The 23,471-nt window shown below is 41.0% G+C and overlaps 1 protein-coding gene across 2 annotated transcripts in view; it reads left to right on the top strand.

The window, feature by feature from the left end:
- Positions 1–3,478: 3,478 nt before the first annotated feature.
- Positions 3,479–23,471, top strand: part of MPPED1 (metallophosphoesterase domain containing 1) — a 65,700-nt gene continuing 45,707 nt past the window's right edge. The window contains exons 1-2 of one of the 2 annotated variants that reach the window (XM_065639952.1): positions 3,479–3,557; positions 18,158–18,423. In XM_065639952.1, the coding sequence (XP_065496024.1) occupies positions 18,272–18,423 (152 nt within the window). In that variant the 5' untranslated portion in view covers positions 3,479–3,557; positions 18,158–18,271. Of the gene's footprint in view, positions 3,558–18,157; positions 18,424–21,041; positions 21,154–23,471 lie in introns of those variants that run through there. The other variant, XM_065639961.1, reaches the window with a different exon arrangement.

The following is a 23,471-nucleotide window of genomic DNA, read 5'->3' as shown; positions in this document are numbered from 1 at the left end:
TAAACTACACATAAATGTCAACCACCAAAAAGCAAATTAAGTCCAAAAATTCAGCAGAAATAGTGATGCACTGTTATACAGGATTATATTTCTTTTCCGTTTCTGCTTTCCCCAGTGTTCTCCTGAACTTCATTTGCCCAACTACCTTTCACTTCAGAAAAGGGGATAATTTCCTCCCATATAACTTGAAATTAATTTTTGTCCATTGCTATGCAAGTGAAGGTTCGCATAGAGCACCTTCTGTTGTCAAAACTAATCATTCAAAAATAAGACATACAGCCTCTTCCACCTAAAAGTAACAATCTCCTTGTACAACCACAGGTAACTATTTAGGGGTTCTTTCCTTCGCTTATCCCATGAATTTGATCAAAATCGCATTATAAGTACTGTCTTAACTGGACAACATTATTTCATAATATTTTTCCCCCAAATTCATTATTTAAAAAAAATCAAATAACACTTTGTTGGTATTTCTTTGATTTATACTTGATATTGCAGCTAACTTAGGTTTTACACTTGCTGTCATGTACTGGAGCAAGTTAAGACAGTCAGTCGAAAGATAAGTTTGCTGTGGAAGTTTTGAAGGTGATGCCACCGAACTGACTGAAGTCACTGGCTGAGCAGATGAACAGGATGTAACTGATGCAGGAAAGCAATTTTTGAGAGCTGCGGTATCTTCTGCTGGCAGGGTGAATATCTTCTTTGTTTCAATCCATTCACGTAGTTCAGTTAAGAACTATTTAACTCAAAGCTGAAAAATCAACGTAAGAGTAGAAAAAGTAAGATTGCCTATTTTCTTCTGTCAATCTACAGCTAAACCTAAGTATGAGAGGATAAGATCTACTTGCTTCAAGATTGCTAAGGGCATGGCCACTAGAAGCTTCCAATTTAATTGCCAATCTACAGATCATTATTTCAGTTGTTTCATTAAACATTTTAAAATGCAAACCTGCTTTTGAAATGCATCAAGCATATTTAAGGTGGTCTTAATGAACAATTTAAAATTATGTCATGTAAATTTTAATTGAATGTCAGTTTTCATACAAACAGAACTTGACAGAAATAATAAAGAAATAACTAAAAACGTAAAGTACCATGCACTATTTTGTAGCAATAAAGGGTAAGAAATTAACATTCTGAATAAAAGATCTTAAAGCTAACATAGATTAATTCAATGTGTACAGATGCAATGTCATCTCTTAGCTGAAGAAACAGAATTGCCAGATTTGGTAATACTGATCAGTTGCAAATATATGTTTACATGTTCACCAAAAAAGGAAAATCAATTTCTTTAAGAAAGACAACTAAAATTTAAAAACTAAAAAGAAGATCTAAATTACCAAGATCATTTTTTTCTGCTTGTTCTTTTAAACAATAGTTAAAATGAAGGATTTACATCTAACCACCCTTACCCTTTCTGGAACATTTAATCAACATTTTTTAATATTAAAGACAAAAATAAATAAGAACAATGCTTAGCACATTTGCCTTTTTTTTTTCTTTAGTAGGAATTTATTACTCATATTTCCCATAGGGAAACTACACAGCCTCAAGATTTCCAAAAAAGGTGCCTGTAATTACTTTTCTAAGCTTATATTCATGCATCTGAATAAGTGAATTGATTGTGAATATGTTCTGCAGCCTCTAATAGGTCCTAACCATTAGGCTGATCAAAAATTTTTCAAGCACATTTATATTGTTGTAAAAACGCTGACATGTCGAAATGAAAACTTTCAAGATAAATAGATGTTTTGCCAGTAACAGAAACTGTGCGGGAGGGCTCTCAGGTCCAGTTTTTGGCTTCTGATACACAGTCCAGCCTCATCTCCATCTGCATGCAGAAGTAACAGCTCAGTGGGTAGCTGAGGTATCCCCTCCGTGTGCGGAGGCCTGTGTTCAGGTTTGGCCTCTGCTTTGGTAATACACTGACCACGGGGCTAGGCTAGGATGCATTCCTTTATTTCACACGATCACAGAATGTTGGGGATTGGAAGGGACCTCGAAAGATCATCCAGTCCAATCCCCCTGCCAGAGCAGGAACACCCAGATGAGGTTACACAGGAAGGTGTCCAGGCGGGTTTTGAATGTCTCCAGAGAAGGAGACTCCACAACCTCAAAAAAATGTCCTAACTCTGTCTATTTCATTCTAACATAGAACACATGCCCAAACCTCAACTTTCTTTTATCGAATGGACACTTTCCAGCCTCAGAATTTTAAAAAGACTGTTTGATCGGTGATGAAGTCACCATGTGCACCAAAAGCAGACGTAACTCCACTAATTGTTGCCTAGATATCCAGCATGCTTCCTTGCCTAGTAGGCGATATGGGGACAGGCGTGCAGGAATTAAATTTATTCTTGGAGGGATATAAAACCATTTCATTTTAGAATTGCGCTACAATTGTGCAGGAAAGCCCTTCATATGTAATTCGCCTCTCCTCGATGTATGCATTTAACTCTCCTGCTCTCTACTCATAATATCATAGGAGTGTAATATTATATATTTATGATTCTATCATGGCCTGGTTTTGAAGCGAAGGGGAAGCTGTGCATGCTCAGTGCCTCTGAGAAACACACCAGGCACTGGCAGGGAAGGGGCCTTCCCTCGTGTAACCCCGAAGCTCCGCACCGCTACCTCGCATCGGACCCGACCTCCTCAGCCCCCTCGGAGCCCCCGCGTCCTTCTCGCCCACCACCACCACCTGCACTGCCGAAGCGGCTCCCCCGGCCCCAAGGCGCTGGCCGGAGAGGCGCGTTTCGGCTGCGGCGGGGACGCGGGCTCCGGGACAGCTGGCGCTGACCCCAACGGGCCTCCCGCCCGCCCGCCCGCCCGCCTAACGGTCGCCAGCCCGCCTCACGGGCGGCGCGGCGCGGCCTGGCTGCGGGCGCGCACCGCCGAGGGGCCCGCTGCCAAACTTCCCCCTGGTCTCCGAGGGGAGAAGGAGGGACGGCCGGGCACTGGAGGCCGGGAACCCCCCCGCCGCCCCCCGCCAATCCGCCAGAAGGACCGGCACGGAGTTCTGCTTCCCCCCCCTACACACACACACACGCTCCCCAGGGTGCTGCCTCAACTCTGCCCCGGGGCGGGCAGCCCCGCCGGCGGGCTGCGGCGGGCTCCCCAGGCGAGGGCCGGGGGGGCGCAGCCACCCCTCCTGCCGGAGGCGGCCCCGCACCGCCCCCCGCTGACCCCCACCTGAGGCGGGAGGGCGCCAACCCGCGGCTCCGCCGCAGCGCGGGCCGGCAGCGCGTCCCGGCCGCGGCCCCGGCCGGTGGCCATGGAGCACCGCGGGAGCCGTAGCCCGCCGGGCCGCCCCGACCGCGGCCCAGGCGCAGCCCCGGCAGCTCACGGCTCCGGCGGCGCGGGGCACAGCCGGCCGGCGGAGCTCCCCGGCCGGGCGGGGAGGAGGGGAGGGCCGGCAGTGGGGGATTCCTGGCCCCCCAAAGGAGGTGGGGGAGGCGGGGGAGGGGAGGCGGGGGAAAGGGGAGGCTGGGCTCCCGGAGAAGGAGACGATCGCTCGCACAAAATCCTGCGTCTTCAAAGCAGCCCCGGCGGGCAGGGTAAGTATTTCGGGGGAGCCTCCCCCCCACCCCCCGCCCCGGACGCCCCCCTGCCCCTGCAGAGATGGGGATCGGGGGAGAGATGCGTGCGGCCGCCCCGGGCGGGGTCTCTCCGCCAGCTCGGGGCGGGGGAATTGTGCGCAGGGCCCGTTCCCTGATGCAGGATCGGCTCAAGGCGGCGAGGTTCAAGCCTCAGCGCTGTCTTCCCCGGCTGGGGACTGAGGAGACCGGGGGATGGGTCTGAACCCCCCCCATTCACCTCCCCCCACCTACCCACCCCTAAGCGCGTCAGGGTTTTGCTTCCCCCAACCAAGCTTCCCCGTGGCTTTTCTTTGCGCCTTAAAAAAAACACCCAACCAAAACCATATATATATATGCCCCAGAGCTAGAGAGAGTGAGGCGGTCGGGGAGTGGGGGGGGGGAAGGGCTTCTCTGAGGAGCGGGAGAGAGGCGGAGGGAGAGCCGCCGAGAGCCTCGTAGCTCCCCTCGCTCAGCCTCCGTGCTCCTTTGCCGGCGCTCGCCTGCCGCCGGCCGTCAGCAAGGGGGTGTGTGGAGGTAAGGGCTGTCACCGCGCTCCGGGAGTACGCGCTGCCGCTGCCCTGCCCGCGCCTGCCTCTCCGAGTGCGGGCTGGCGAAGGGGGAGAGCAGCTCCCCTGCCCCACGCGTGTCCAGCCGCCTCCCGCCAGCCAGCCGGGAAGTTACTTTGTTCGCTGAGTTCCCGCGGAGGCTGGGCTGCCGCGGGCGGGTGGCGGTGACCCCCCCCGCGGGCGCCCGGCACCGCCACCAGCCCGCCCGCTCGGCCCGGGAGAGCCGCTCTCATCCCCGCGCGTTCAGGTGTCACCGGCCGCCAGCGGGGACTTCCCGGTAGGGAAGCCCCCCGAGGAAAATCCGTGTGTGCCTTCCCCGATAGCTTCCCCTTACGTAGCCGGTGGAAGGGGTGATGGAAGTGGAAGAACTTTCCTTTGTCGTAGGAGAGGATTTAGTGACCTCCAAAGTTTTGTTCCGGGAGGAAGCGGCTCGATAAGTTTTTCAGGGTTCATGCAAATTTTCCTGTAATTTGTGGCACTGTTATTTGGTGTCCAGCACGCTCAAAGCAGTGGAGCAGAAAAAAAAAGATCAGGGATGTTTAGGTATGAATTGCATTGCTTTTAAGACATTGCTTTCTTAATACCTGCATTTTGCACTTTCAGATGGGTATTGTGGAATACATTTAAAAGTGCATATACTTGTCTGTGAATATCACAGAGGATAAGGATGGGAACATGCAGAAACTAGACAGATTTTAAACATTCCATTCTCTTTGGCAGAAGATCAATAGTCGAAGATTTCTGCTTACACAATCTATACCTTGACGATATCATTATTAAGAGATCTTCTGATAATGTACGGTGTTGATAGCCATTTCAACTTCAGTTAAGGCTTAATGAACATAGTAGGTAATTTAGATTAGTATAAAGAATCTTTGGGTATTCTGGATAAATTTATAACTAGGCAAGATTATTAAACTTTATGATTTGCTCCTGATGAAGTGCACTCTCAGTTTTACAAAAGAATATCTGTAGATATTTAAAATGCAAGACTACATTTTAAATGTGCATGTCTGAAATAGGACTACCAAAAAAGAGTGTATCTTTTGAGAAGACAAGTTAGAGTCATTAAATGATGGTACTCCGTGTCGCACCCACTCGTAATAAACAGTTACGTGATGCCAGGCACTGTAAATTTTCTGGTAGTGTACTAAACAAATGAGGGGGATTAATTTATATTTTATGTATTTTAAAAAAATTATTAAATGTAGTGGCTATCCCATGTATGATATATACATGAATTGATTTCTACTAATTATTACCCATGAAATTTTAATAGTATGTGTAAACAGTTTTAGCTTAGCTCTTCTGGTTTGTTTCATTGTCTCAAGCTATCTGAGAAGGAAGAATCCTAAAATTTATTGCTTGTACATTATTCCCTGTATCTCTTCTCTCCCTGCACTTCTTCAGTCTAGTTTAAAGCAGAGTAACTGCTGAGAATACCTGTACATGTTTGTGTGAAGAAAAGTGCCCATTTTAAAGATATACAGATCTTCTTGGTGGATGAGAGTAAACCCCTCATGCCCTGTATGCAAACCTATTGAGCTGGTATTAATAAGCTACTTGTTTTGGTATTAGTTTGTGGTGCCAAACAGCAAACATGAGAGAATGCACAGATAACGCTGGTGCTCTGATCTTTGTTTAAACAGGTCATGCTTTTTATTTAATGCTGTGTGGTCATTACAGGAACCGTCAACAGGAATGTAAAGCGAACTGGAGTTTTGATTTGGCATACATAGCCAATTCTGACATTGATGTGTCTGCTTCTTGAGTTAATGATTCATAGAATATAGTGTTGTTTGTGATCATATTTATTTAATGGAATTAATTATACTGAATTAGAAAAAAGTCCAGATTATGTCATTTTTGGAACCACATGATCAGATCTGCTGCCTCAGGTGCAGTTCTTCTCACCTGAAGAGTTACACCAGAGTGGGCTCTTCTGTACAGTAGAACACGTAGAGATGTATAAAAAGGTTACTGTTTTAAGTCAGCTAGAGTTTTACTGCTGAATTACAAGGAAGGAAACTCAAATCCCCTGAAGCCAGGTAGCTGCTTAGTCGGTCATCCAAGCAGTTTCTTTTATCAGACATATGGAAACAATATAAAATAGTAAATTAAAAAGTGCATTTATAATTGAGAATTTTAATATTTTTGTCCATGAAAACAGTTTTCATCCCAAATGATTACTAAACATAGAAAAAATAAATCAATGCAGTCCATTTGATTCTTGCTGAACCTTGTTCTGAAGAATTCAGAGAGAATGTGTAAGGTAATCTGAGGGAAGAGCCTTTTCACATGTTCCTGTAACGTTAAGATATATTAGAATATTACAACGTAGAGTTTGAGCTCTCAGAATAAAGTATAATGCTGCAAACCTTAATTTGGATGCTCTGGCTCATACACTAGTTTGGATTCTGCCATCATTGTTAGTAGGTAATTCGTGCCTGCGTGAGAGTGTCTGAGGGCAAGGTAGTCTCTCATTGTTATTTCAAACTTAAATACATGCTTCCGTTTAAATTCTGAATATTCTAGGTTATGTTTCGAAATATAAGGAAGCTTAGTAATGTAAGGGGATCCTTTAAGGTCGATGGACTGTTATCCTTTGACTGCCTCTTAGAAAGTCATTTTGTCAGGCTCATATTATTACAAATAAAATAACGTGAATGTAATCCTTGGGCAAGGTTGCAGAATGACTGTCCAGTGTGAGATGTATCGCAAGAAGGAGCAGAGCTGTTGCGTGAATGGCTATTCACCTACTTTTCCAGTGACCACCTCTGGAGGGTAAAGCAGTTCATTCTTTGTAACTGCTTGCTGCTTGACCTCCTGGTTGAAACTGTCAACAAGTGTGACAGTTTTGTTGTGATTTGAAACAACAATGGAAATTGTATTAGGATTAACAAATAACCATTAGGGTGTATATGTAGTAACTTGCAGTCGTAACTGATTTGGGATTCATTACACTAACCTAAATACAAAATGCTTAGCGTTTTCCATTCAGTCACTATTTAAAATGCCATTATTTACGATAGGAGTAAGATTTGGTTCATAACACCATTTAAATATGCTGTACTGTGTGTAAATATAGGGAGCCATACTAATATTAATGTAATAAGGACTTGTCTTCTTTTTTACTCAGATTCAGAAGCCTAACACATATGTATAATACATTTCAATTGCAAGTATTTGCTGTTACTTGTTACGTAGTTTTAATTTATACATTTCCGCTAAAACCGAGTGTACTATATTTAGCATGTATCACTTTTTTGAAAGCTATTTTTTATACGGCACGTCCCTCGACCTTTTAAATTCAGTTCCTCTGCCATACAGCCAGCACAGCTTCCCTTATGGCAGATGAGGGTCTTGCCATTCAGCCAGAGACTGAAGCCAGCAGAGCAGCTGTAGAAGCGGCATATGAAGGAGACCGATGGTTACTGATATTTTTTACTGTTTTCTCTGCCTTTTCCTAATTGGCTGTTTTTCTCAAGCTCCCTCTTTGCCAGCTCTCGCAGTCGCTTCACTTTGCTTAACGTGCTGTGTCGCTCAAACATCCTGCATGCCACTTTATTTGTTATCACCTTTTTCTTCCTCTCACTGACTCTATCATATCCCGTCTTCTCTCTCTTTTGTGACACTAATCCCCCTTAATTTTTCTTTCTCCATCAAATAATATAGGAACATAGTGTTCTGCCATGGCACTGATAATTTCTCTGCGTTGCTGTATTATTTTTCTCCCGTATCTTTTGTTGAGTTTCTGGAGACTGCAGGCTGTTTGGAGCAGAGACTCTGTCTATGGTTGTACAGTGCCTGGCATAGTTTGCTGTTGGACTTCGTCTGGTCTGTGGACACTCATATGATACTAAATAGTAATACTAGGATTATTTCAACTTTGTGGAAAGCCTTTCTTCTGGTTCTTTCATAGTAAAGCAAAAAAATGCTCACTCGGAGCTTGTCTTCACTGTATTGCGGTTCCAAGGTATATCTCAGTTTTGACCCTCAACACTTCGTCCCTATTATGAATAGTTTTTGGTGAAGTTTAAGATGACTTGCCTAATGCAGAAGAGTGGGATGGATTATAACTCAACCACTGCCAGTAGCTAGCAGTCTAGTACCTTGAACAAGAAATGAAACAAAAAAATGTCATCTTCAAGACATTTCAGTGGAAACCTCAGATTTGGCAACACAAAAAAAGTGTTCTGGTTTCACCAGGTCAACCAAAAAGAAAATCCAAAACTGTATAGTGAGTGCATTTCACTACTTGGATATTTTCTTCCTAAATATTTTTTCATTCTGATCTCCCTTTACTTTCCACCCCTGAACTGTTTGGCTTTATTTTAGCATCTTCCGTATCACACAAGAATTTGTAGTCACTCCAAATAAAATTTGCCAAGGAGTTCTTCAGGCAGCCAGCGCATCAGCTGATGCACAGTGCACACAGCCTGGAGTCCCAAGTCAGAGCCTGCTCAGCCAGCCCCGCCACTGACCAGCTATTCCTGTTGCTGGGCGCAGCCTGTGTGGGTTTCTGTGGCGTGATGACTTCTACCTGAGCCAGCCTGGCTACCAGGGAGCACCGGGAGCGCACTCTCCGAGTAGCTCTTCTGAATTTTGCTTCTTTTATGAGTAGCCTTTTCAGCTTCAGGGAGAGCAGTGATTTGAGAGTGATTGAGTGAGAAAGGCGCTGTGGGACTGGATGCTTTGCTAATCAGTAGGATCCATTTTAGGTCTTAGAGAATATCCAGAGGTCTTCAACCTGAAATGCTCCCCTCCCAGGACTGTGTGTCTGGCACTTCCCCCATACTATCTCTTTTTCTTTGAAGGAAAGGAAAGGGTTTAGTTGCCTTTGTTTCAGTTTCCTGTGGACCATGTAGGGGGGCTCCTTGTGGACATGACTTTATGGGTAGGGAGGAGTGAGTGGCCCAAACAACTGCTGAGTATTTTTTCCTTATATGAGTCCCGGGGAGGATATCTGGAAAAATAAACAGAACAAACCAAGTGACTCCCTCCCTGAACATTAATCAGATGACATGCAGGATTTCAGTGGAATGGATGCAGCTAAATGAGTGAAAAGCAGAAACAAAAAAATCAATAGGACAGTGTACCTAATTTTCAAAGTTTTGTGTCTAAGAGAAAAAAATGTAGCTGTTAAGGATTTGCTTGATTCATTTTATAATTTAACTCCTGGCCTTAATAGAAAAAGATACACTGATCTCAGAAGTAGTATCACTATAAATACATTTACATGTAAGCTGTGTTCTACATTCCACTTTATATGTATTTGTGTGCTGCTGCTTTGGCATTTCATTCATCTTGAACTACAGGAATAGATTGGCCACTTCTATTTTCCATTCTTGTGTATTGACATAGAGATCAGCAACCTTTCACGAGCTGTTAGTGTTAGGTTTCTTTCTGAAATCAGATGACAATATTGGCAATAGAAACTCATCCACAGCCGAGAGGTGCGGCTGCACAAAAAGGGAATACCCTGGGAACTGACTCACCAGTATTAACATGGCTGTGGATGAAGCAGCAGCTCCCAGCTCCTGCTAAATTTGGAGCAGGGGAGTCGCTGCCTCTGCTGCTGGCTGTTCCGGGGGTGCTCTGTGCCATTCGCCTCTGCCTTGAGCCACCCCAGCACCTTTGCTGTCCTTCACCGACCCCACCGACTGGCACCGCTGGTGACCAACGCTGCTTTTGAATGCGTGCGTGAAAACTACTCGAGCTGTCTGCTAAAATAATCTGCTGCTCAGTGTTAGCTTTGGCATATTCTGATGTAATTTTGGTATTGGAGTGAACAGCTAAGCCAGATGGGATGTATTCTGCTCTCAGACATGTGTGAAAGATCAAATTGGCCAAATTCTCTGCATTCATACAAAATTTCCGTTGAAATCGGTTTGGATAAAGTATGTGTCGCAGGCAAATGGGATTTGACCCAGCAGGGCTTGTACAGGTAAAGGCTAGGATGTGAGTGTGAGGCCAGTTATCACAAAAGGATGAAGAAAAAGAACATTTTTCAGTTAAAAATTAAGCCAAGCTATTTCTTAAATATATCCTGTTTCAGTACTTTAATAATCTTCTTCTCAGTAAATAATATTTTAAGAGATTCAAGAGCTTCATCAGACAACATGCCCGAATTACAGACTGAAATGTAGAATCAAGTCCCTGCAACCCTAATTTACTCCTGTTGGAATGCCCATTTTTGATAATTTTCCCACATAAGCTGTATTTTCAGCTATTTTTCTTTAGAATGACTTACCATTTTGGGACTTGTAATTTATCTCTTATGAATATATACTTATGATTTTCAGTAAAGTAGTAGATTTTGAAATACTGCCAGAAATTAAGGCAAATGTTTTAGAGTGAGGAATGAGTTTTGTGGCTTTTAATTATTTATTTCAGATTTTCTTCCCTAAAGGTAATTACTGAATAGATTAGCTACCTCTGAAGGTATTTTGGTATAAATACAATTAATATCGAGCCAAACCAGTATATTTTTCAGGGAAAAGCTTCAGTTTTACTCAAGAAAAATGTATCAATTTAAGTATTTTATCCAAATATGATAATGTTTTACACATTCAGGCAAGATCGCATGTAGGATTACAATAATGCGTTTAGCCTTGACAAATGTTCAGTCCGTTTGTAAATTTCAGAGTATTGCAGTGCTGAAATCTAAAATATATTTGATATATTGTAAAGGGAAAATTTAAGGTGAAAACAAAGCAATATTATTAGGTTGTGTTTATTTTTTAAATTTAATAAATGAACAGTTATTTGTATGGATGAGAATTTGATTCGGAAAATGATAATGCTGATGAGCCAAAATAAAATTAAATATTTTAAAATAGAATATTCAGTTACTGTAGATTTGGGAGCCTAGGTAGGGAAATGAGAAAAAGTGATTTAAAATCATACAATCATCATTCAAATTAAGACTAGCTGGGAAGGTGTCTAAATGGTAACTGCTTTAAATAAATTCAGAATTAGATTTCATAGGCAAATGTGCAATTCTGGTGTTTTCTGGATGCATTCATGTATCTCTTTTTCTGGCTGCCCGATCAGTACTTTGGCATATAGTAGGTGCAATATATTTTTGGAGGAAGCTCCACAGAAGTAGATGTTAGGGCATAGTTCCAAAAGACAAATAATTGATCTCATTTCCTACTTGCTGTGTCTATATAATCTTTTTATGACAGCTAAAGCTAACAAGTACGTTAGTGTTCTTTATAAATAAGGTAATGAGAGAAGTGTGTATAATGCTTGTGTTTGAGAGCAATGAAAGAAAACTAATTTGAAGAAAAAATTAATTTCATTGAAGAATTTTGTCATACTGTATTTGACAGGTCATTATAATCAGCAGAGGAGAACAATGATGTGTATTTTAGCATGGTGAGAAATATCTTGGGAGATTTTGTTGTGTTTTTTTCTAATGCAGGTTAAGGTAGTTGTAATTACAGAGAAATAAGAGGTCTTACTTAAGTCACTGATTTTTTTGTGTTACAAAACAGATTGCTCAGCGGTACCCTGTAGATCTGCAGTTAACAGGTATGTGATATATATATGATGAGGCACTGCAGTATTCATTGATAGGTGAAACAGGAGATTTTAAACAGAAGAGGATAGATTTTCCATTTCTTATTATGGAACTCAGTAGGATTTTGAGGCATACAATTAGCTCAGAATTAGGCCCCCTGGTTTTGGTTACACATGTGGGAATAGCTCTGACTTCCAGGGAAAAGATATGGTCACAGAACTGAGTATTATTTGACTGGTAGAGTTGGCTGGCACAGCAAACCATCTCAAACACATTTTAAAAGTATGATCCCAAGAGTCGCCTTAATAAATCATGGAAATGGTAAAACCTCTTTCAGCAGGAGAGAGTGGAGACTGAAAAACAGGATGCTTAAGATCTCTTTCCATTAAAGATACACTATGGGCAAAGGTCTTTGGTCATACTGCACTGGAGCATATGTGTTCAAGTTACCAGATGAGGATTGTGAAATCTGTGGTAAGAGCCATGGTAAAGAGGCATTTGTAAAGGTTTTATTCCGATTTTTGACCCTAAGACAACTTCAGGAACTTGCACAGCAATATATATCCATGTTGTGCCCCGAGGAGCAGGTGGAGCAGTGCATGTTGCCATCTCATGGTACTCACAGAATCTATTGATGAGTGTTTTGTATTTTCTTTTCCTGAGAGAAATCTGCATTATATTTATTGACTGCTTAAACCGGGGGATTTTTTAGCCAGCATGGCTGTGAAGTCAGAGCTGCCCTTCCCCGGCAGTCTCGGCAGCGGAGGCTGGGGCGGCAGGCCAGGCCTGGCGCGAGGGCTGGCCCTGCGCGCTGTCTGTGCTGGGCATGGAGGCCTGCAGGCTTTTGAAGGCCGTCACCCTGGCACGTTTCACCGCTGCTAAACCGGCATTTAGGAAAACTAACGTGCTCCAGTGCTGTACTGCCTTTGTAGCTGAAGTGGGGTTAGGTTTCCTGGCAGGATTTCTGTGTCACTGCATTCATTGCGAGGAGCTCTGGGAGGTTTGTAAGGATGGGAAACACCTTAGATGGCACCAGAGGTTATGAGATGGTAATTCAGATATCCTTGAGGAGTCTGTTCTTTTTTTAAGGCTGTTGTTCAGTTCTCAGTGACAGAAATTGCATGTACATAAAGCTTTTGCTTTGGGAAAAGGGGGCTTATAAATGTGTATTTCACTTCAACACATTGCAGTTTTATTTCTTGATTCTTTAAATGCAGTGGGAAGTGTTTCTGTCTATGACAAATTGTATTCATTTAGAAAGCCTGATGATTCCATCAGTAGAAAGGTACACGATCGACCTTAAAATCTACAAGTGTCTCAATGACATTTGATTATGCTGCCTTCACTTTAAAATCCTTGTTTGTCAAGTGAGTCCGAACCAGTCTGCTAAGGGGAGACTCGGTGGTTTTGATCTGCCAGGACTTCCATTCTGTTTCAGAAAATGATGATGAGGAAGAAGAGAGTGTATCATGTTGGAAAAGGTTTCGTCTGCAGAGTGATTCGTTTGGCTCATCCTTTCCCACAGAATAATGCCTTTTTAGGATTATTTCAGTATTCATTTCCTGATGGCAGAACTGAAGATAGTAGAGTAATTCTGTTGATTGGCTTCTACCTGAACTATCTGAAATGGGTGTTTTAGACAGCAAAAACCTTTTGCATTTTCAGCATATGTCTCATAGTAAGTGATTGCTTTACTGGTTCCAGTATGTTTGCTTATCGCTGGTCGGTCTATAACAAGCTTTTTGGGGGGTGGGTTAAAACAGAAGTAGTAATTTGTGATAATGAAGCCAATCACTAGTGGTTATAGGAATGTTACTATGACAATTTGGACGATTGCTGCACGATATTCTATAGCGCTTTTTGGGGGGTTTAAATAAAAAGTCTACTTCCCTGCGTAAAGGATGACCTGGCAGTTTATAAAGAGCGCGTAGTGCAGTATACGGAAAGATCTGAACACTTGATGAAGCTCTTGGGAGGGTTTCTGGTTAACAGTATCCAAGATTTGCACAAGAAGCAAGGATGTCACTATGTGGTCTATCCCAAACTCTCACGCACTTCTTTAAGGTATTTTACTGCTGTTGTCTTACTGGCTTTCCCTGAAAAAAATATGACTTTGATGTTTTATAGCTGCATGAAAATACCTTTTTTTTTTTTTTTTGATACTACATTTTGTTTCTTCATTGCCTCCCCAAATCCCACCTTGTCAGATTCTGAACAAAATGATCATGTTTTCTGTAGCTAGCTCTTTGCCACTGATCTTGGTACTGCCGAGAGTTCCAGCATCCTCTTCTTTCTTTATGTCATCTCACTGTTATTAGTGCAGAATCTGGCAACTGCCTCTCTTTGGCTTTTGCCGGGATGTGCTATAGCCATGTTGTGCTTCTTGACTTCCAGATTTTTTGTAACTTAGTGAAGTTCATTGCTCAACAGATAACTCCTTCACAATTTTATCTCTTAATTTATATCTTCTTTTTTATTATTATCATCATCATCAGTATTTTATCTTGGTTTCTAATTATTATTTCTATGACACCCGCTTAAACCATGTTGTTTTCAAGTCTAGACTTGTATTCCGTGTTGCTGGAATCATTTTCAAGAAGTCTCAGTGTTGTTTTTAGGCTTGAAACAAAGGGTAGGTGATGGAGGGAACAGTGGGGACGATGAAATGAGATGTGGTGAGAGACAGTGGACATGAGAGTGAACTGAAGGATGAACATAGAATAAAACAGCATTTGTGAGTGAAGAAGTGAGATTAAAATAAAATGTTGGCTTGGAATGGAAAAAAAAGAGAAATAGGATGCATAAAAAGTCCGGAAGATTCATGTAAAAGAGGGAAATAATTATGCCAGCTATACAAGAAGGCTGTGAGATGAAAATACCAGAAATTTCAGGGTGAAAAAGTAAAAAAATCTTAAGACCAAGATTTATTTGAGGATCTCATCAACAAACTTAAATATATGTCTGGGTTTAAGCGCTTGCCTAGTCGAGTAATTCCTCTGGAGAGATGTTTCAATCCACATAGTTTATGGCCTGATGCAAAGCCTTCTGAAAACAGTAGAGCAGTGTCCAAAGCAGTGGGCATTGGGTCAGAGCTCTGTGAACATTTGAACACGTGCTGGAGAAAGCAGCAGAAAAATAGTGTATTGGAGAACATTCCTGCCATCGGTAGGGAGATGGCTTAGCGGATTTAATAGCTTTTTCTCAGTCTGTGATTCTAACAGCCAGGTTTGTGATATTTATTTTAGTATTCATGTTCTTGCAGTCCTTTTTACATTTCTCTGTTTTTCCCTGGCAGACATCCCGCAGCTCCATAAGTCTGGGGGAAGAGGATGGTTAGCATGTTGTTGCTGTGGGGATTTGAGTCTTAAAGCTCTGTGTTGGAAATGCTGGGCATATAATTTTAAAACCTTGCATGCTATAGAAGCAGATAACTATTTCCCTGCTGCATTTTATACTCTGGTTTGGGAAAAGAAGAATTTTCAGAATATTAAAAGAAAGAAAAAGTTACGATTTGGGGGACTATTGGAAATGGAAACAGAAAGAGGGGAGTAATGGGTGTCAGTCTGGTTATCAGTCAAGCTGGAAAGAGACAGCTTGTTCTGTCGAACACCAAGCATGTTAGTAGTCAGCCAACCACTTATGCAGGAAGAAAGCCCTAGACTGAAAGGTAAGGTTCAAAGACATCTGTCTATGTTTCTGAAATGAGCTTGAATTAAGCTTGCTATTGAATTATGCTTACTGATTATGTGTGTTACAGATCTGATTTTTGTTTAGCATAGGCTATTCGTATGATTGCTAGTTGTTTTTGGTTTTTTTTAAATTGCAGGATCTGGCTCTTTATTCTTCAGTCTTGGATGCTTTTTATGCGTCCAGGGTTGATGTTGGGTGACTGTCATTTGGCAGAAGGCTTAGCAGTGCTGTGGCATCTTTTTTATTTTTCCTTACCTCTTGTGAAATATGCTGTCGTCCCATTTTCTAAATGTTTATATGGTGAACTTCTTGCTGAATGTCTGTGGCTAGCATCCTCCCAAGCTGGCCTAATGGTGTGATTAACACACTCTCCCATGTGCAAGGATCGATTCCCTGCTTGAAAGAACTCTTCAGCACTAAAGGGTATACCAGTGGTGTGCTGGCTGTGGTTTGTTTCTGTTTGCAAACAAATTTGTTCCTTTGAGTTAGTTTGCCTGGGTAAGTGCTCTTTTCCACTTACCCAGAAGGAGGAAGCAGAGCTTAAGGGTGGATATTGGGGTACCTGCATACATCTGCTGTTTCTGCAGCAGATCTGATGTATAGCTTGAGAGAAGTCAGAAAAGACAAGACCCAAAGAAAAGGCTGACAGAAGGCGTTTTCTCAGCTGCTATGAGCTCCTAAGAACTTACTAAGGCCAAAGGGAGATTCTGGGTCCCCGAGGCAGTGCCCTAACTCCTTTTCAAGTTCAGTTGTGTGTAAAGTGGGCATAATCCCTGAATTATAAAACAAAGGCTGTGTTTTTCAGGTAGCTCGAAATCCTTATGTAGAGCTGTGGAATCATAAATTATTAATCTTACTAGAGAATATTTCTAGAGGTCACCAGTTCTAACAGTTTCTTTCAAACAGAAGTAGGTTCACTTAGAAGAGTTTGCCTCCTATAAAATCTCTGACCTTGCCTATTCAAACTTCTTTACAAATGCATCATTTAATACAGGAAGCTCCTCAGGGAGGGTTCTTCACATCTGCCATCATAATTTCTTATTTCCTAAATGCAGCAATTTGTACTTGGTTATTCTTACAAGGATCGTGCCTCCCATCCATCCGCCTGCTCTGGCACATTCCTTTGTGCTGCTGCTTGTTCTGTAGCCTGAACACAGCATCTGACAGTGTTTAAAATCCAAAATTTTCTTTGTCGTTATTCCGCCATTTCCTTACCACTCATTTCTAGGGGACAGCATGAAGGGATCTGCTCTTTTATTCTCAAACTGTTTTCCTGTGGGTTGTTAGTGACAGCAAGTTGTCATAATTTTGCAGCCATTCAACAATTGAGCTGAATCTCTCATTTCAGTTTCCTAAGGACAAGATTTCCCAAAACAAAAATACGCAGCCACTTCTTGGAGCACTTAACATCTGTAGTAGTTAAGCAAAGGACTGAAGCCCAGATTTTTGAAGATGCTTAGGTGCTTGACTGCCACTAGAACTGAATTGGACCTAAGTACCTGTAAATCGCTTTAAAAATCTGAGTGACTGTGAAGACCTCCCTCATCTATCACCCTTGGCAGTGATCCCTTCAGAATGGAAGTAAGGCATATCAGCAAGGTCATATAAAATACTTGTAGTCCTGCTTTCTAGAGACTGCACATATTAAGTGAATTGCTGCATTCTAGCATGGCTTTTCATGAAATACATCTTCTGAAGCAGATTATTTATATTCCCTAGAAGAAAAGAGCCCTCGCTTGCATGAAAGCAAATATTTAAGACAGGCAACTTTTAAAAAGGATGCAAAATTATACTGTAGAAATACCTACCTTTATAGCTTATAATCCATTTTTTATTAAAACTGGGAAATAAAACTAAAATTCACATGTAAATTACTTTCTGCTGTTTCTAGGGGATGCTCTTTGCATTCCAGTTGGTTTAACTTTGCTGTTCTTCTACCCATTTTCAGTGCTGCTGCTCTAGACTTGCATAACCTTCAGGGAAAAATTTATTCCCAAACATAAAACCTGTACGGATTTTACTTTTTAAATATTTAATAACATTTAACTGTGTGTTAGCCTTTGAATCACTTTCTTTTCCAGTGAATCCAGAATGTTGGGCTAGTGCTGTCTGAGAAGAGAATGTTTGAAGGGGAGAGCTCTTTGGATCTGTGTCAGGAGTTCCTTCGGTGATACTGTAAAACCAGGAGAGAGTGCACAGAAGGCCATTTGTTCTGTTGCTTGGGATGTAAAGAACAACCGCTTGCAATGCTTCCCAGTCATAAACGGCACAGACTTTCTGAAGAATTAGTTAAACTGATTCTTGTTTAATTAACTTGCATTTTAGTCTTGCACAGCCATGTATTCAGTTTTGGGTTTGGTGGGCCTTTTTTGAAAGAGGATGGGGAATAAACATTCAGCAATGCAATAAAGAAAAAAAAGAAATTAAATGATTCGGTTGAAGAAGCATTATTATTTGACACACCATTCTGAAGAATGACTGCCTTGTCTTTTAGATTTGTATTAGATGTCTGAAATATTTGAGCAAGTTGCCCCTGTGTTTCTTCAACAAGTTTACTTCCACTCCCTGCTTCCCATCCCCAACTAAAGTAAGTTCATCAAAATGCTGAGTTGGAAGGATTTGTGATGAGATCTTTGAGTTGTATGTCTTCATCCCTCCACGTCCCCCCTTCATCTTCATCTTCATCTACATCTTCATCTTCATCTTCATCTATCTTCATCTCATATTAAATAAAGCAAATTCCAAACAGATTAACTGTCAAACAGTTATGCTCCATCTCTTCAATCTGATTTTAGGTTTTTTGAAGAGGAGCGTGCTGAGTAGGTAAGGAGATGTCATGGTCTTCTTCCGTCGATGTAGGAAGATAGCAGATATGACCGCCTGAACAAAACAAACCCCGCAGTGCAAGCATGGCTTTCGCCCAGTCGCACATTATGGCAGCTAGAAGGCATCAGCACAGTAGACTCATAATTGAAGTGGATGAATACAGCTCCAACCCCACACAGGCTTTCACGTTCTACAACATTAACCAGGGACGTTTTCAGCCCCCACATGTGCAAATGTAAGTATTATAGTTTTGTTATTGCTCCAGCACAGCCTTCTGAATTGTTATTGCCTTGTCGATGTGGTATTTGATGGACCAGTCAAAAAGAGTTTAAAGAACACTGTTTTGCCGCCTTACTAATAATAATTACAATAATGATACAAAATCAGTCTGTTTGGAAAGTATAAGTACTTTGTTAAAGGATGGGGAAAAGATCACTCCACCAATGTAACTTTTATACATAATACTTATTAAAAAAAGAGATAAACAACAAGCAGCGGTAATAAAATAAGAGATGCTTCAAGGATTATACTTTCTGCAAACTTAATAACGTTTGTTTGCATTGTGCACTTGCTTATTGATGTAAATGGCTGTTGAAAATACCAAGCCTGTATCTGTACGACACATACTGTTTAGTTAGTTATATTGCAGCTACATACAAGGGAGAAATCACATCAATAAATAAAATAGTGTGGGCACCCATCCGACAACTTCCTTTCCTGTCAATGTGCCGAAGATGCCAAGTGCTTAAAGAGTAATTAAAATAATGTGTTTGTTTCTGACTTCTTATATAATGACAACATCAGTAAAATTAACTGTTCTAAATGATTTACTTGTAATGTAAAGTGGAGAATTATAATTACAAAATGAAACCTGCCATAAAGTTTAAAGCCAGAAGGAAGAACAAAACAGTAAAGCTATTACAAATAAATTAAGTATAAAATTCTACTGTAAAATACTTTTATAGGGAATAAAAATGTCTGCACCATTTTATTGTGTTTATTAAAGAGAGAAGCAGCCTTATCTTTAGATCAGGAGGCTGGTTTTCATTTTTTTAAAGGAAACTTTTTTCCTTTAGGAAGACTGAATAAATAATCACCTTGTGCACATTTTTGATATTTAATATGATTTGGTAATTTACAAACGTAGGCCATGATTTCTGCAGTTAAAAAACCCCAGCAATTATGACTGGTTGAATGATCTTCGTCTGTTTAGTGAATGCTTATGTGCATTCTTTGGCATAAATGAAATACTATATTAAAAAATTCTGAAGACTAACATATATACCAGGGTGGTGAACAAACACAGTTTTTGGGGGCAGTGTATTAGCTTATGGTCTTCGTTGGGGCTTTTTAGGTACTATTGAAATGCAAACAGTAAAATGAGTTGAGTGTTAGCACTGGGAAACATCTTTTATTTATAGAACTGGCAAATGGTAGCAAAAGTACAAACAAACAAATGTGGGTTCAGAAATACTTTTGCAAATGAAAAAGCCAAATGCAGGTTGCTGTATTTGTTGAGGCTTAGCCATTCTCTGTGAGTATTCAGGCAGTTCCTGGGCACTCATGAATTTTTTCACTGGACTTAAAGCTGAATATTTTTACTGGGTGGAAAATAAGTTATTAGCATTTGCCTGGTTACTCAACAATATGCTGTCTAAACATCTAACCAATAACAAATCATATTACTGGTGGGCTTGGACAGTCAACTGCATGATAGAAGTTCATCCCCTAAGCAAGAAGTTAGAAATAAACTGTCCTTAGAAAAAGGCTCTTCAGAAGAGCTTGGAGGTCTCTCATGAATGATTAATACTGTTGAAGCTTGTGCAAATAGAAAACCAGGCTAAATCAATTGAAACATTTGCCACAATCTGACCTACTCTTCCTCTTGGTACAGAAATTTTAAGTAATGTTTCTGAATACCAGCAGGAATGCTTTTGCCTCCCACCAATGAATAGACTAGTAACAAAGAAGGGAGAAATAGACAGAAAAAGTGTAACAAAAGCACCTTTTATTCACATGATTGTTATGAGTGAAATCTTAGCCCTGTTTTACTCCATGCAAGTTTTTTTGTTAACTTTAGGGAGGTGAAGGCTTTGCCATTATGTATAGTTCAAAATGGGTAGGTTAGTGATGTTGCAGATGATCATAAACAGATTTCACATAGACCTGTTAACATCTGAACTCATAGTAAACTACTTTAAGCACAGTCTTGCAGCTCTTCCTTGGTCCTCCGTGCAGTTATTATATTTCTTGTTTCACTTTTTAGCACCCATAACCCCTTTCCTAGCCTCATCTTACTCTGCCATTCCTGTGCTTGTGCTTGTGAGATGACTGGCTTGCCACTGACAAGAAGGGTGGTAAATTCTGATAGTGTTTTCAAGTCCATCAGTCATTTCTGGGAAGTTCCTGTCTTGCTCCTTTGTGGAACTGCTGAAATGTAGTGTATAAAGGAACTTCTGGCAGCGATTTTGCTCTGGGATTTTTTAACTTTGCTTTTCAATTTCTCTGCAAGTTTTCATCCTGCTTTAAAGAAAAGGAAAAGCATTAGCACAAAAATAATCAGCAGATCTTTATTCCTCTGATTGTGCTGCAAGCAGTGCATTGGGTGTTGGTGTGACAGCTGCTGTGGGAATGCGTTACGCAAGAGTATGGGGATGGAGCCTTCAGAAATTATTTCCAGTCATACAACTTAGATGCGCTTGTGAAACTTGACATATGTTTTTACCTATATCCGGCCTCAGTGTGTGCATATTACTTCAGTGTGAAAATCTGCATCTCATTTATTTGTTGCCTTTTTTTTTTTTTTGTACTGACGCTTTTTTGCCATGAAAATTCTCTGGCCCATTGCACAGATTTAAAAGTTATACATACCTCAGCAACCAGGAAAGTGCTGTCCACATCTTCCTCATCCCCACCCAAACTATAAGAAAAAGCATATGTATTATGTGCTGCATGGGTTGCCATGGTAAGTCTGGTGTTTTTTCCATTCAGCTTCAGAGGAACAACATGTGAAATGCATGCTACTCCCCAACGTGCAATTTAGTGGTGTGCTGAGCTTCAAAAGATTTCAGAAGAAGCAGCACCTTCCTTAAAGGCTACCCTACCATGAAAAGCCCCAAAGTGGTAGTTTAGACCGGTCCATATCCTTAAGTTGTGCCAGGGTAGTATGCATAATTTAAACCTGGCTTACTAATATGTCCTGTAACTCACTTTGGGAAGTGCTGGGCAGGGAGAGCAGTAATCAGAAATTTGTTTACTGAACTGATGTTTAATCTTTTAACTTGAATGGCTGCAGTGATAGCCAGGGTCAGCTCCTCATCATCTTTATCCAGCCATCCCAGTTCATTTTGTGGAGGAATGCCGTGAACTGAATGCATTTACCCTTCACACAGCTCGCACCTTATGACAAGCCCGACTCACTAGTGTAAACCCTACCATTCGCCATCCATATGCCTTTGCACCCCTGCTACCTCCACACTCACCACCCATGGAACTCGTGCTGCGGCAGCTATCTTCCCTCCAAAACACAGGCATTTTTAACATGCGATGGCAGTCATGCAGCTGCACTGTTTTGGGGTTGTGACCTCCTATACCTAACTCCCTCTGCATCTCTTTTTTTTTCCCATCTGTCCTTCTACACATGCCTGTGGTCCTCTCCCAACACACACATTCCCTCAGCCCGACACACAGTGTTTGCAGCTGGTCTCTCTTGAGGTCCAAACGTTCCACTCTTTGTCAGCCAAGTTTTACAGTTTCCAGTACGTGCTTGCTTACATGTCCCGCTAGCATGTACATAGTGCTGGGTGTTCGTTAGGTGTGATTTGATCACAGCTGGCTTTACTCCTTACCTCATACTTGGTTACTTCCTGCTCAAAAACTGGAACTTCGGAATGACAACTACAAGGTACTGGTACTAAAAGGCTGTTTCTCCAGTGCTGCTGTAAAAAACCCATCATTTCTTCTTCCTAAAAAGGTACAGGAAAGATGGGTACAAAATAATTTGTTATACTCTAATTTTGTAGTTATATTGTAGAAAATGCTAAGAACTTTTTCTGTATTTAACAAGACTTGAGTGTCTTAGATTTATTCCTCACCCTCTCACTAATCTTGTGAAGTTGTCAGTAACACCTCAGTTTACCTGCCTATGGAATTCTTCTTCGACTTAGAGAAAAGATTGTGGGATTAAAGATGATTATTGTGCGTCTTTCAAGCAATAAAATGCCTTCTGAAAATTTACCCAGTAAACAGGAGTAATATTATTAATGGCAAAGATCTCAAACTTTTTTCTGAGTTTGTTTAAATGAAAGTAAGCTCCTAAATTGAAGCATAACCAGCAAGGAATAGGAATATGTATTACATACTACAACAGTGAACAAAACTAATTTTATTTGTCTTTTCAAAATAAATATTGTAAAAGTAAAATAATTCATAACAATTCTCTATATATCTCTAGTTTCTAGTGACATAAATGTAAGTCTTGTGCATCTGGCGTTTCGATTTTATTCCACCAGAATTCCCTGACTGGAATAGCAGATACGTTATAGCTGCATATAGATACATGTGCTTCTATATATTCTAATAAAATATGGATTGAGGGTAAAAAGATTGAATTGAAAATAAATATTCCTCATATAGCAGAGAGGTGTTCTCTGCTTTCCTCTTCTAAATCACAAGTCTCATCAAACTGGGTCAGATCTTTTCGTTTCCTCAGTTTTGAATATCGAAATTGGGCTCTGAACAATGCAGCCTCACCCCTCATAGCATCTGATTTCATTTAGTATAATTAAGCCCAGAAAGTTGCCACATTTGTCCTGACAATAGTCAGGCTTGAACATACATTTACAGCTGTTGTCAGGAGAGTTCTTATCTTACTTGGCATTAATACACTGAAACATATCTCCAAAATGTGTTAATTAAATTTGCTGCAATTATATAACTTGCAGAAAAAAAGTTATGATTAGAAAAAATGCATTTAAATGTATTTATGTATCTAAATAAATCTTTTCTCTGTGTACCATGTAATCATATTTAAACAATGGAGGGGGATACTACTGTTCCTTTGAAACTGGCAATGCCTTTGATTTATTTGTAAGTATTTGTTTCAGAGTTGCAGCCTTTCCTTAATCTCTTTAAATTAATCCATCTACCCTACAAATACTGAAAATGTTGTGATGTGAACATCAAGAGTTTTTACACCTCCCATTAGTGTTAGGTTTGTTTTAATAAATCCCTTCCATCAGAGAGATCTAGGAGTCTGTGTAATCTTTTGTAAAGGCAAAAAAT

The sequence above is a fragment of the Caloenas nicobarica genome, chromosome 1 (genome assembly GCF_036013445.1).
Source record: "Caloenas nicobarica isolate bCalNic1 chromosome 1, bCalNic1.hap1, whole genome shotgun sequence".
Lineage (NCBI taxonomy): Eukaryota > Metazoa > Chordata > Aves > Columbiformes > Columbidae > Caloenas > Caloenas nicobarica.
Note: the sequence above shows the minus strand (reverse complement) of the source record. Positions and strands in the feature narration are given on the sequence as shown.